This window comes from Marmota marmota, unplaced genomic scaffold (assembly GCF_001458135.2).
Source record: "Marmota marmota marmota unplaced genomic scaffold, marMar, whole genome shotgun sequence".
Lineage (NCBI taxonomy): Eukaryota > Metazoa > Chordata > Mammalia > Rodentia > Sciuridae > Marmota > Marmota marmota.
Genome location: NW_026000130.1, coordinates 1,249,542 through 1,263,305, shown reverse-complemented (window position 1 = coordinate 1,263,305; position 13,764 = coordinate 1,249,542). Strand labels below are relative to the sequence as shown.

Genomic DNA, 13,764 nt, shown 5'->3' with positions numbered 1-13,764 from the left:
AAAAAAAAAAAAAAAAAAACAGTGTAATGAGGTTCAGCCAGTGTTGCTTCTTTTTATGTGTTTATTTTTGGAGGTAGTACTTGGATTCAACCCGGGGGTGCTCTACCACTGAATTACACCCATAGCCTTTTTTATTTTTTATTTTGAAACAGGGTCTCACTAAGCTGCTGAGGCTGACCTCAAACTTGTGATCCTCCTCCCTCAGCCGCCTGGCCTGGTGCTGCATGAAACTGCAGCCACCATTGAGGTATATTCAGAAACAAAGGTTATGAAACCATAACCTTGAATCTAAGCTTCCTGCCTGTTTAAAGCTAGATGATTACAAAGTGGTATTATGAGTCTATTTAAATAGAAAAACTAAGATAATGGTTTCTCTTTCAGCTAAACAGAAAGAATGTACTGACAACGTGAGCAGAGCTTTTGAACAAGGTATTCTATGTTTTGACTGTGTTAAATATGGAAAGAAATTTTAAGCATTGAGGCATAACTGTTCATTCAATTAGTAGTTTTTATATACTTATCCTCTGATAGGTACCTGGAAATATAAAATATGTATGAATTATACTTCTGTCTTTAAAGAGTTCTAGTCTTGCTATAGAAACAAACTGTGAACCAAAAACAGAAATATCCCAGTGAAACATTAAATAGGAGGAAGGTACTTCCATTCCATTTTAGCAAGAAACTAAGGTAAGGTATAGAAGTGAAATATTGGGCCAGGGATATAGCTCAGTTGGTAGAGTGCTTATCTTGCATGCACAGGGCCCTGGGTTCAATCCCCAGCATGACCAAAAAAGAAAAAAAAAGTGAACTATTTAAAGTCTATCAACCTAGAATTCTGTACTATGGTATCATCCTTCAAATCTGAAGGAAAAATACTTTCTTAGAGAAACAAAAACTAAAGGAATTTGGTGCCAGCAGACCTGCCTTACAAGAAAAGCTAAAAGGAGTTCTTTAGAGAGAAGGAAAGACTGGGTATGGCTTAGTGATAGAGCACTTGCCTAGCGTGCACAAGACCCTGGATTTGATCCCCAGCACTGCAGGAAAAAAAGAAATAGAAGAAAATGATACGGGTCTGAAATTTGGGTCTACATAGAGGAAAGAAGATTATTGGAAAAGGAATAAATGAATGTCAAATACTTTTTTTTTTTTTTTCATTATTCTCAATTGATCTAACAAACAAGTTTGTTCAAAACAGTAATAGAAGCCAAGTGCTGTGGCTCACATTTGTATTCTCAGCTAGTCAGGAAGTAGAGACAGAGGATCACAAGTCTGAGGCTAGCCTGGGAACTTAGTGAGACCCTGTCTCAAAAAGAAAATAAAAGAGCCTGAGGGTGGCTGAGTGGTACAGAGTCTGTGTGTGCAATCCAGTACAGGGTGGGGTCAAGGACAACACCCCCAGCCATACTCAGTGCCACATGTTTGTAAGCCACTACCTGGGAGGCTAAGGCTAGAGGATCACTTGAGCCCAGGAGTTTAAGACCAAAGGCAACAGTAAGACTCTCAAAAAAAGGAAAGAAATAAAAAGATACAGGCTGGGCTGGGATATATAGCTTAGTGATAGAGCACAGTACGCCCTCAGTTTGATTCCCAGTACCACCAAAAAAAATAAAATAAAAGCCTCACTATATAAATATGACAACATATAAGTTATATAAGGACATATAAGGAGTGAAGTGACGGGCCAGGGATAAGGCTCAGTGTAGAACACTTAACCTAGCATGTGTGAGGCCCTGGGTTCAAACCCCTACACCACCAAAAAATAAATAAATAACCTGATAAACTGTATGTTTTGCCCTAATTTTCAGATATTTGGATATTTAAAAAGTTGCCAGATACAGTGGTGCACATCTGTAATCCCACAACTCAGGAGGGTGAGGCAAGATGAATGCAAGTTCAAGGCCAGCCTCAGTAATTGAAGAAGGCCCTAAGAAACTTAGTGAAATCCTAACTCAAAATAAAAAGGGATGGGATGTGGCTCAGTGATAAAGTGCCTCTGGGTTCAATCCCCAGTACCAAAATAAATAAATATATACATACATAAATACAATAAAATAAATATTAAGGGCTGGGGTTGTGGCTTAGCAGTAGAGCTCTCGCCTAGCTCGGGCGAGGCCCTAGGTTCGATCCTCAGCACCACATAAAAATAAATTAATTAGCTAATTAAAAGATATTGTGTCCAACTATAACTAAACAAATATTTTTTAAAAATAAAAATAAATATTAAAAAAGTAAGGATAGCTGGGCATGGTGGTACATGCCTGTAATCCCAGCAGCTGGGGAGGCTGAGGCAGTTCTTCAGTGCCTCACTCAGTGAGACTCTGTCTCTAAATTTAAAAGAAAAAAAGAAATGGTGTTCAAGCTCCCTGCAGGTCCTTTGCTATTACATTAAATCTCCCTTTCACAGTGACCACTTTCCCAAATTTTCTATTAATCATTCCATTGCTTTTCTTGTAGTTTTAATGGATATAACGGTAAATCACTTACTTTTGCATATTTTTTTAATCTTTGTATAAATAGCATCATAGTTTATGTATTCTGAAACTTTTTTCTGTTATTTTATTTTCAATATGGGTAATTGTAACATATCCTCACTTCAGCACTCATCACATTATTTTGTATTTATCTAAGTCTGGTTTTCTCAACCTCAGCATTACCAACATTTTTTAAATTTTTTTTTAGTTGTAGATGAACACAATACCTTTATTTTATTTATTTTTATGTGGTGCTGAGGCTCAAACCCAGTGCCTCACACGTGCTAGGCAAACGCTCTACCACTGAGCTACAGCCCCAGCCCCACATTACCAACATTTTGAGTCAGATAATTCTTGGTCATAAAGGGCTGTCCTTTGCACTTTAAGGTATTTAGCAGCATCCCTGGCTTGTACCCACTAGATGCCAGTAACACCTTCCAGGTTACAGCAACTAAAAATGCCTCAGACATTGTCAAATGTCCCCTTGGAGGCAAAATCACGCTCACTTGAAAGCCACCAGCTTAGGGCATCATTCTCAGAGACTGAAAGCCACCTGAGGACAGCTCTGTGCCTTGGCACCTGTCTTAAGAGAAGCACCTGGTTCTTCTACGGCCTCCGCAGGGCTACCACCATATGTGTTAGGGGAAAACTGTTAAAACACAGTCCATTTATTATTTGGGACCCTCCTGAAGAGAATCATTTTCTCTGATTTATCCAAACCCTGTAAACATGTGCTCTTGCCTCCTTTTGGTTAATCTCTTTGTCTCCTTAATAATTCAGATGTCCTCACTCCCCGCTTGCTGATTTTCTGAGTAATTGAGGGCCCCTCCAACAACCCAGGCTTTGATCTAGCTGCCATGGTTGCCAGAGTTGGTTTTATTCTTGCTTAAAATGAAGCCTGATGTCAGTGTCTCTTGTTTATTTCAGATGACTTTGAAAAAGCCAAGGAAATTTTAACAAAGATGAAATACTTTTCAAATATAGAAGAAAAGATCAAGTTAAAGAAGATTCCCTCTAGTTAATTACTTATTTAAAGTTTTAAAAATAAATTTCTTGTATTCTTTTCTGGCTTCTGCTAATTGAAAATAGGTATGCTTTAACCTTTATATCATTTTATTTCAGTCTGTGGCTCAAGCTTTAATGGATGGCAAAGTTCATTGTGCTGAAGGAAAAACAATCAGGTCAGAGCTTGAATGGTCACTTCTTCAACTGACTTCATGTAATACCTGATAACAGAAAGCATCCCACCTAGGCCAGTGGATGAGGAGGTGGGGAAAGGACAACTTGAGGCCCTTTTTCTGCAGATGGCCAGATAGTGACTATTTTAGGCTTGATGGGCTTATATGACCTCTCTTATAACTTCTCAACTCTTGTCATTTTAGCACAAAAGCAGCCAAGACAATATTTAAATGAAAGGATGAGTTCAGTGTTTCAATCAAACTTCATTTACCAGGAAAAAAGAAAGAAAGAAAAAAGAGAGACAATGTTTTATTTACAAAACAGGCAATAAGTCAGATTTGTAAATCTGCCCAAGAGCCACAACTTCTTTTTAATGGTATGACCTTCATTTTGACTGGCAGTCCCATTTGTTACGATGGCCTTGGGTGTATTCTGTTTGATAAAAAGCAAAGCCACCTAGAAGTCTCTTTGGCTTGTAGATAATGCTAGCAAGAACTAGTCTGATAGTAAATGTTAGCCCCAGTTCTACTCCTCCTGGGTAGGGTGGAACAACTTATTCTCTGGATAGTTGACACTCTCTTGTCACTATTTCCATGGTCTTCTAATTCAGCCCAAAACAGCTTTACCTCCCCTTTTGGATCTTAAGAAATTCAGTTTAAGTTTTTGATCCATGTCCAGGAAAAAAAAAGTTGGTTTTTATTTGGGTTTTTGGTGTGTTGTTTTTTTTTTTTTTTTTTTTTTTTTTTGGTTTTTGTTTTTTAAGTCTCTGACCAGGAAAGATTAAAATAGCAAACAGAAAATTCTGATTTAAAAAAAAAAAAAATACATTCAAACACTTCTAGAAAGAATCACTTACTAAACCAAAATTATCCAAAAGCTTAAAATTGCAGTTATTTTACGGTCCCTTGTCATTGTCTAAAAATTTGTATTTTGTGAATACTGATCCCATTTTACTCAGTGAACATTTTAGTATTTACTGGTGTTCAAGAGGCAAATTAATTAGAGCAGGTGTTGGACCTAAAGGTACTTGGGACTACAATCTCCACCCCCACCCCCACCACTTAAAACTGACAAGAATGTCTTACTTGTCTGAAAACACACCAGGAGTCCTTTAAGTAAAAGATTTTAATGCAAGTAAATGTCCCAAATACCTTTAGTACTTTTGCAAAGAAGGAGGAATGAAATGAAAAGAGGTTTGAAATACTTCTGTAGACAGTTTTCATTCCTTCCTCAGAACAGTGATCGCACCCAAACAATCTGACCACAAAAAGAAATTGCCTCAAACACATCTTTGGAGGAACTTGAAAAAAACTTTCCCTTCACCTGTTGCCATCAGCTGGAAAAACTGCTAGGCCCCACAGCAAACCATCTCTGATTTGGGGGATTAATTTTAAAACATTGTTCTGGGTCATGGCTTCTGAGGTCAGTGGGATTGTTTTTTTCTTCTTCCAAATGCCTTCCCTTTTTGTCTAAATTCCAAGTTTAGTGGGACTTCTAAATCCAGGAACCCTTTCTAGTGTTCCTTAACAAAGCCCTGTGGGAGATCTGTTGCTAGATGTCTAAAAACTTGTCAGCCCCACTTGGATTTGTTTTTGACCAACAAATGAAGCAAATTATTCACCCCCTCCCCACTTCCCACATCTATCCTAATAATAGTATCAGGAAAAAAATAGAGGTTTTGACCACTTTGCAGCTATGTCTTCCCAGGCTTTGGTGCCAAACAGTGCTGGTGTTTTGGACTGAATGTTTGTGTCCACCTCCCCAAAATTCATATTTTAAAGTCCTAGCACCTAAGACAGCTATATATGGAGATGGGGCCTCTGAGAAAATATTAGATTCTGCAACCAAACTGACCACGTTGGCACTTTAATCTTGGACTTCCAGACTTTGGGATTGTAAGAAAATGAACTTCTGCTATTTAAGCTGTCTAGTCTCTAGTATTTTGTTAATAGCGGCCCAGGCAAGCTAATACACCTACCTGGCTTTGAATCCAGCTCTCCTACTTATTTTCCTAATTTTTGAAAGGGTGATGGAGGGAGGAAGGTTGATAAGGACTGGGATGTGGCTCAGTGGTAGAGCACTTGCCTAGCACTTGTGAGGCCCTCAACACCACCACAAGTTAAATTAAAAAGTAGGACATTGGGGCTGTGGTTGTGACTCAGCGATTGAGGGATTGCCTGGCATGTTCAAGGCCCTGGGTTGGATCCTCGGCACCACATAAGAAAATAAATAAATATTTAAAAAATTAAAATGGGTGATTTTCTTAGTCTGCATTACTGTGACAAAATACCTGAGATAATTTATAAGGGGAAAGATTTATTCTAGCCTACAGTTTCGGAGGTCTAGTCCATGATCAATTGGCCATATTGCTTGGGGCCTGTGGTGAGGCAGCACATCATAGTAGGAAGCACCTACGGGAAAACATTGCTCACCTCATGGGGACCAGAAAGTAGAAGAAAGAAGGGGTCAGGTGTCAGAACCTAACATAGAAGCAGTTACCAGAGCTGAATCAATGTCTTGGAAGGATCCCCTTCCAAGGAACAACTTCCTGCTGACTTTTCTTATAAGTAGACCCCACATCTTAAAGCTTCCACCACCTCCCAAAAGCACTACAGCTTAGGGACCAAGCCCTTAACCCATGGTCCTTTAAGGGATATTTCAGATCCAAATTCTAGCAGTGATAATATTAGTACCTATCACACAGGTTATTGTGAAGATTAAATAAAGTTAATTATCTATGGGAACTACTAGCTTAGTACATGACACATAGCACTCAAATGTGCTTTGTAAATTATAATTACTACTAATTTGTGTGTGTATGCATGCGCACATGAACACTCACATGTGTGCTGGGGATCAAACCAAAGACCTTGCACATTCTAGGCAACTGACCCACTAGTGAGCTACACCCCCAGTCCTACCTTACTATTTTTATTTTTATTTTTTTAGTTGTAGTTGGACACAATACCTTTATTCCATTCATTTATTTTTATGTGGTGCTGAGGATCGAACCCAGGACCCTATATATGCTAGGCGAGCACTCTACCACTGAGCCACAATCCCAGCCCCACTATTTTTATTTTGATGACAAAAATCAAGCCTTTCATAACAGAGAAAATATTATCCTTTTAATGAAATTCCAAGTCTGTACTTTCACAGCGCTGGGAGAGATAATTCAGATTTGACTGTTGTCAGATGCTTCCTCTCTGTTTGAGGAGATGACCAATAACCAGAACAATAATAAAACTACCTACCTGCTGCATGATTACTGTATACCGCTGTGCTCACTATTTTGCATTGTGATTCCTTTAAATTAAACCCAGTTCAACTCATTTTCCAGATAAACAGGCTGCTCCAAGGTAACAGAGTCAAGATTTAAAAGGAGGTCTGTCTGCAAAGCCTGTGATCTTAGGAAGAATGAAACAACGAAGATTAAGTACCATCTGAGGAGTTAAGGAGTTCCTGCCAAGAGGTGCCATTCATCAGGGCGTGCACCACACCATAGGCAGGTTTTGACCTAAGGTCCTATCTCCAAAGCCTGTGCAGGCAGCTTCCCTAGGCCTCAGGAGGGGTCACTCCCTCTGTGGTAACCGTGGAAGAAGAGGAATAGAATCCAGACAAGCAAAGAGAAGCTGTCATGGGCCCCCAAGACCACCCAGAGGTTTAATGGTTTCCTGGAAGAATTCATAGGACCCAGTATATGTAGTCCTACTCACGTCTGTTTTTTTTTTTGTTGTTGTTGTTGTTTTTGTTTTTGTTTTCCCTCCTGGCAAAGAGAAACATTATGCTTTCTGAGCCACCAAAGCAGTCATGCCACCTAGTGCGTTGAATGGCAAATAACAAATGGCTGCAGCCAACTTGGACCTAAGTTTCCTGAGCAAAAAATTCCTTTGTTCTGTGCCGCAGTCTGGCTGGGCACAAAATCTCGAGCCACTCAAGCAGGAACAAAGTTTTTTTTTGAAACTGCCGCCAATGTCCGGTACCGCCCGGGAAGATTTTTTCCACCCACGCGGCCTCCTCCGGGACCCGCAGAGAGCGCTCCTCCCCAGGAACTCCCTCCTACTGTACTTCCCCAACCAATGGGAACTCTCCAGGAGTCCCGTAGCCGGCCTAGGTGAACAGCAGGAATCCAATATCCATATGAATGCAAATCTTAACATAATCATATCATCTCAATGGCTAGCTGGCGTCACCTTTCGACCAAAAATGCCATGCATCATATACTTGGCTCTTAGCAGTTCTGCCACTTTGGAGAACATGTTGGTTATATCAGATGTCATCGTGAAAAAATAAGGACATCATCTTTTCCTTTCTAGGAATCACTTCTGGAAAGCCAGGGAGACTCAGAAATTAATGGTGAACCTCAAGAGGGATAAAGGGGCCAGGCAGGAAACACACTATGACAGTGCTGGAGGTGGACCTGAAAGGAGAGGGCACAGTCTGAGGAATTGGAGAGAATGTGCCATCTCCAAACTGGGAACAACAGGGAAAGAAAGACATTGATTCAGCTCTGGTAACTGCTTCTATGTCAAGGTTCTGACACCATGTCAATGATCTCTTGATCATTTTTTAAAAAGCTGGAATTAGGATCTTTTGGAGGAGGAGTGGCTACCAGAGATTGAACTCAGGGGTACTTGACCACTGAGCTACATCCCCAGCCCTATTTTGTATTTTACTTAGGGACAGGGTCTCACTGAGTTTTTAGTGCCTCGCTTTTGCTGAGGCTGGCTTTGAAATCATGATCCTCCTGCCTCAGCCTCCCAAGCTGAGGCATTCACCACCAAGCCCAGCTAGAATTGGGATTTTTAACAGGAAATTTCCCTGGGGCTCCCAGATCACATGAAAACACTAAGCAAGAAACAGGTAAGTCAGCTATGGAAGGGGAAGAAGCAAGATAGCAGACCCAAAAAGGTCTGCAAAGAAACTACTAGAGCTAATAAATGAATTCAGCAAAGTGGCAGGATATAAAATCAACACGCATAAATCAAAGGCATTCCTATATATCAGCGATAAATCTGAAATGGAAATGAGGAAAACCACCCCATTCACAATATCCTCAAAAAAATAAAATACTTGGGAATCAACCTAACAAAAGGGGTGAAAGATTTATACAATGAAAACTACAGAACCCTAAAGAGAGAAATAGAAGATGATCTTAGAAGATGGAAAAATATGCCCTGTTCATGCATAGGCAGAAATAACATCATCAAAATGGCGACATTACCAAAAGTTCTCTATAGCTTTAATGCAATGCCAATCAAAATCCCAACGGCATTTCTTGTAGAAATAGATAAAGCAATCATGAAATTCATATGGAAAAATAAAAGACCCAGAATAGCAAAAGCAATTCTAACCAGGAAATGGGAATCAGGCAGTATAGCGATACCAGACTTCAAACTATACTACAGAACAACAGTAACAAAAACAGCATGGTACTGGTACCAAAACAGGCGGGTGGACCAATGGTACAGAATAGAGGACACAGAGACCAATCCACAAAATTACAACTATCTTATATTTGATAAAGGGGCTAAAAGCATGCAATGGAGGAAGGATAGCATCTTCAACAAATGGTGCTGGGAAACCTGGAAATCCATATGCAACAAAATGAGACTGAATCCCTTTCTCTCACCATGCACAAAAGTTAATTCAAAATGGATCAAAGAGGTTGATATCAAATCAGAGACTCTGCGCCTGATGGAAGAAAAAGTTGGCTCTGATCTACATATTGTGGGATCGGGCTCCAAATTCCTTAATAAGACACCCATAGCACAAGAGTTAATAACAAGAATCAACAAATGGGACTTACTCAAAGTAAAAAGTTTTTTCTCAGCAAGAGAAACAATAAGAGGTAAATAGGGAGCCTACATCCTGGGAACAAATTTTTACTCCTCACACTTCTCAGATAGAGCCCTAATATCCAGAGTATACAAAGAACTCAAAAAATTAGACAATAAGAGAACAAACAACCCAATCAACAAATGGGCCAAGGACCTGAACAGACACTTCTCAGAGGAGGACATACAGTCAATCAACAAGTACATGAAAAAATGCTCACCATCTCTAGCTGTCAGAGAAATGCAAATCAAAACCACCCTAAGATACCATCTCACTCCAGTAAGATTGGCAGCCATTATGAAGTCAAACAACAACAAGTGCTGGCGAGGATGTGGGGAAAAGGGTACACTTGTACATTGCTGGTGGGACTGCAAATTGGTGCAGCCAATTTGGAAAGCAGTATGGAGATTTCTTGGAAAGCTGGGAATGGAGCCACCATTTGACCCAGCTATTCCCCTTCTTGGTCTATTCCCTAAAGACCTAAAAAGAGCATGCTACAGGGACACTGCTACATCGATGTTCATAGCAGCACAATTCACAATAGCAAGACTGTGGAACCAACCTAGATGCCCTTCAATAGACGAATGGATAAAAAAAATGTGGCATTTATACACAATGGAGTATTACTCTGCATTAAAAAATGACAAAATCATAGAATTTACAGGGAAATGGATGGCATTAGAGCAGATTATGCTAAGTGAAGCTAGCCAATCCCTAAAAAACAAATGCCAAATGTCTTCTTTGATATAAGGAGAGTAACTAAGAACAGAGTAGGGACGAAGAGCATGAGAAGAAGATTAACATTAAACAGGGATGAGAGGTGGGAGGGAAAGGGAGAGAGAAGGGAAATTGCATGGAAATGGAAGGAGACCCTCAGGGTTATACAAAAGTACATACAAGAGGAAGTGAGGGGAAAGGGAAAAATAATACAAGGGGGACAAATGAATGACAGTAGAGGGGGCAGAGAGAGAAGAGGGGAGGGGAGGGGGGATAGTAGAGGATAGGAAAGGCAGCAGAATACAACATACACTAGTATGGTAGTATGTAAAAAAGTGAATGTGTAACCGATGTGATTCTGCAATCTGTATACAGGGTAAAATGGGAGTTCATAATCCGCTTGAATCAAATGTATTAAATATGATATGTCAAGAGCTTTGTAATGTTTTGAACAACTAATAATAAAAAAAAGAACCTATAGAGTAAAATTGTATTGAGTAATTGACTGAATAAAGCATTGAAAGGGGCAAAAAAAAAAAAAGAAGCAAGATAGACTTTGCATTGGAGCTGATATGTGACCAATGAACTAAACAAGAGACAGAGCTCATCAGTAGCAAGGGAGCAATTACAAATCATATTTGTTATGTTATAAACTCCATGGAGTCAGACAGATCTGGTACACATAATGGGCTTAATGTCTGATAGGTACAGCACAAGGTCTGAGAGAGTTCTGAACCCAGAGCCTCCACACCCCTTCTCCCCATGAATTTAGGGCATGTCCAACCACAACTAATATATGTGTGTGTGTGTGTGTGTGTGTGTGTTTATTAGCATTTCCCTATTTCCCTCCAGGAACCAGTGACAAAAGTCAGCTGAATTCTTTATTATACAAAATTGCATTTCTTTTTAAATTTTATCATCAGACTGTTTTTTTCTGAAAAACGGTAAGCTGGAATTTTAATAAGTTTTGCATTGAATCTGAAGATCAATGCGGAGAGTATTCAGTATAAAAACAATATTTAAAAAAAGTAAATAAAAATAAGCAATATTAAGTCTTCTTATCCATGAACATGGGTTATTTTCCTTTTTTTTTTTTTTTTTTAGAGAGAGGGAGAGAGAATTTTTAATATTTATTTTTTAGTTTTTGGCGGACACAACATCTTTGTTTGTATGTGGTGCTCAGGATCGAACCCGGGCCACATGCATGCCAGGCGATCGCGCTACCACTTGAGCCACATCCCCAGCCCCTAATTTTCATTATTTCAGTCATCTTAATTTCTTTGAACAGTTTTATACTTTAAGTGCAAACACCATTTCCTCCCCTCCTCCCCCAGTGTTGGGTATTGCCTAGCATCTTGTTAAAGTTATTCCTAAATATTTTATTCCATTTTTAAAATTATTCTTTAAATTTCATTTTCAAATTATTTCTACTTTACAAAACTATAATTGATTTTTTTAAATTTTGAGCTTGTATCCTACAAGTTTACTGAACTCAATTATTCTGATTTTCTTTCCTTTGTACTTTCTAGAGTTACAATCATGTCATATGCAAATAGTTATAGTTTTACTTCTTTTCCAATCTGGATGCTTTTTGATTTTTATCTTACCTAATAGTCTTATCTGAAACCTGTAATATAATGTTAAATAGAAATGGCAAAAATATACATCTTTTTCCTGTTCTCAAACTTAGGGACAAACACTGTTTTTTTCAATTTAGTATAATGTTAGCTGTATATTTTTTTTAATAGATGTCCTTTATTAAGTTAAGGAACATCCCTTCTCTTCCTAGTTTGTTGAATGCTTTGGTCAATATTTTTGTGTCTATTGAAGTGATCATATGAGTTTTTCTTCTGTAGTCTGTTGATGTGGTGGGCTAAATTTCTGGATTTTTGATTATTCAGCCAGTGTTGCATTCCTGGAATAAATCCCACTTGCTCATGATATATCTTTTTAATATGTTGCAGATTTGGTTTGCTAGTATTTTTTTGAGGATTAAAATTTTTTAGTTTTATATTTGTTGAGGATTTTAGTAGCTATATTCTTTTTTAAAGGCAACTATGTTTATTAAGACTCATTGCAGGGCTGGGGATGTGGCTCAAGCGGTAGCGCGCTTGCCTGGCATGCGTGCGGCCCGGGTTCGATCCTCAGCACCACATACAAACAAAGATGTTGTGTCCGCCAATAACTAAAAAAAAATAAATAAATATTAAAAAAAAAAAAGTAGTCTTTTTTTTCTGGCCCCAGAAACACCACACTATTCAGTGTACTGGAAAGCTCAGTTTGGATGCAAGAGATAGCAGTTGTTAACCATTGAGGAGGACAAATAAATATATGCAAAAGTTTGGAGGTGACAGGGAGGGACTGAGAAATTAAATAGAAAATCCAAGAAAATCTAGGTGGTTGCGGTAGCACATGCCTGTAATCCCAGTGACTCAGGAGGCTGAGGCATTAGGATCTCAAATTCAAGGTCAGCCTGGGCAATTTAGTAAGATCTTGTCTCAAATAAATAAAATGACTGAGGATAACTTCTGTGATAAAGTGCCCCTGGGTTCAATTCTCAGTACCAAAAAAAAAAAAAAAATATGATTATTTACCAGGAGAAAAGAAAAGAATCAGGAAGGGATTGTCTTAAGCGTGTATGTCTCTGCCCCAGCAATGCGATGAGATGAGATGGAACAGGCATGGCTGGACTGTCACTAGGAAGAGGGGGTGCTTTCAGGGACCACCATCAAGTTCTGTTTCTACTCTTCCCAGGCTAATGTGGGAGAAAATGCATAATAACTCTCCATAATTTGCTTTCAGGGGTCCAAAACCCTAAGGAACATTATAGCGGAACTTACACTGCCTTCCTCAAAGCAATTTTTTTTTTAAATTTATTTCCAGTGCTAGGGATGGAACACAGGGCCTTGTGCATACTAGGCACATAATCTGCCACTGGACTAACCTGGGTCCCTGCTTTGTTTTCATGTTGTTTTCAAAGTTGTTCAATAGGAGGACACCAAGGCCTAGCTAATAGCATCAAAACAGCTTTTGCCTTTCTGATGAAAAACCAAAAAAACCACACCTAGATCCTGGGTCATTTCTACAGATGACCACTTCATTCCTCACCTTAAAAAAAAAAAAAAAACACTGGGGGATATAGCTCAGTTGGTAGAGTGCTTACCTGGCATGCACAAGGCCATGGGTTCAATCCCCAGCACCACACACACACACACAAAAATCCTTCGAGGGCTGGGGTTGTGGCTCAGTGGTAAAGAACATTTGCCTCATGCATATGAGGCACTGGATTTGATTCTCAGCATCACATACAAATAAATGAATAAAATAAAGATCCATCAACAACTAAAAAAAAAAAAAAAAATCCTTCCAAGGCAGGCATGTAATCCCAGCTGCTCAGGAGGCTGAGGCAGGAGAATCACGAATTCAAAGCCAGCCTTGGTAAGTAACTCAGTGAGATCCTGTCTCTAAATAAAATGCAAAATAAAGCTGGGGATGTGGCTCAGTTGTGGAGTGCCTCCAAGTTCATTCCCCTGTACCAAAAAAAAGAAGGGGGTGCTAA

At 39.2% G+C, this 13,764-nt stretch overlaps 1 protein-coding gene across 7 annotated transcripts in view; it reads left to right on the top strand.

The window, feature by feature from the left end:
* Positions 1 to 7,537, top strand: part of Hscb (HscB mitochondrial iron-sulfur cluster cochaperone) — a 16,438-nt gene extending 8,901 nt beyond the window's left edge. For 3 of the 7 annotated variants that reach the window (XM_015500224.2, XM_048784950.1, XM_048784954.1), the window contains 2 exons: positions 382 to 429; positions 3,399 to 3,534. In XM_015500224.2, the coding sequence (XP_015355710.1) occupies positions 382 to 429; positions 3,399 to 3,493 (143 nt within the window). In that variant the 3' untranslated portion in view covers positions 3,494 to 3,534. Of the gene's footprint in view, positions 1 to 152; positions 248 to 381; positions 430 to 3,398; positions 3,535 to 3,593; positions 4,330 to 6,990 lie in introns of those variants that run through there. The other 4 variants (XR_007341229.1, XM_048784953.1, XM_048784951.1 and 1 more) reach the window with 4 other exon arrangements.
* Positions 7,538 to 13,764: the final 6,227 nt, after the last annotated feature.